Below are 401 nucleotides of genomic sequence, written 5' to 3'. Positions count from 1 at the left end.
GCCTTGTCTTGCAGGGAGTTCTTGGACAAGTAGTTATTCTGCAGTTATTATTCTGGACAAGTAGTCATTCTGTGTTTGTCTCGCCTTGTCTTGCAGGGAGTTCTTGGACAAGTAGTTATTCTGCAGTTATTATTCTGGACAAGTAGTCATTCTGTGTTTGTCTCGCCTTGTCTTGCAGGGAGTTCTTGGACAAGGACGTGACCGTGCCGGCCGACAGGGCAAAGTGCGTCGCCGACCTGGTCGTTGCTCATGTGAACCCGATTCTCACTGACCTGCGCAGGATATTCCTCGTCGAGCATCTCGTCGACACCGTCAAGGTACGTGGCGACAAGGACAAAATTTAAATTTATTTTTCGGGGGCTACTTTTCAAGCTCGCGTGCATGAAAATAGCACTCTAAAC

At 48.1% G+C, this 401-nt stretch overlaps 1 protein-coding gene across 1 annotated transcript in view; it reads right to left on the bottom strand.

The window, feature by feature from the left end:
* Positions 1-166: 166 nt before the first annotated feature.
* Positions 167-401, bottom strand: part of LOC106817471 (gem-associated protein 5-like) — a gene marked incomplete at its 3' end in the record, with an annotated part of 9,001 nt that continues 8,766 nt past the window's right edge. The window contains exon 13 of the mRNA XM_014822138.1: positions 167-272. Coding sequence (XP_014677624.1) covers positions 167-272 — 106 coding nt within the window. The remainder of the gene's footprint in view (positions 273-401) is intronic.

The sequence above is a fragment of the Priapulus caudatus genome, unplaced genomic scaffold (assembly GCF_000485595.1).
Source record: "Priapulus caudatus unplaced genomic scaffold, Priapulus_caudatus-5.0.1 Scaffold1738, whole genome shotgun sequence".
NCBI classification, from domain to species: domain Eukaryota; kingdom Metazoa; phylum Priapulida; class Priapulimorpha; order Priapulimorphida; family Priapulidae; genus Priapulus; species Priapulus caudatus.
Note: the sequence above shows the minus strand (reverse complement) of the source record. Positions and strands in the feature narration are given on the sequence as shown.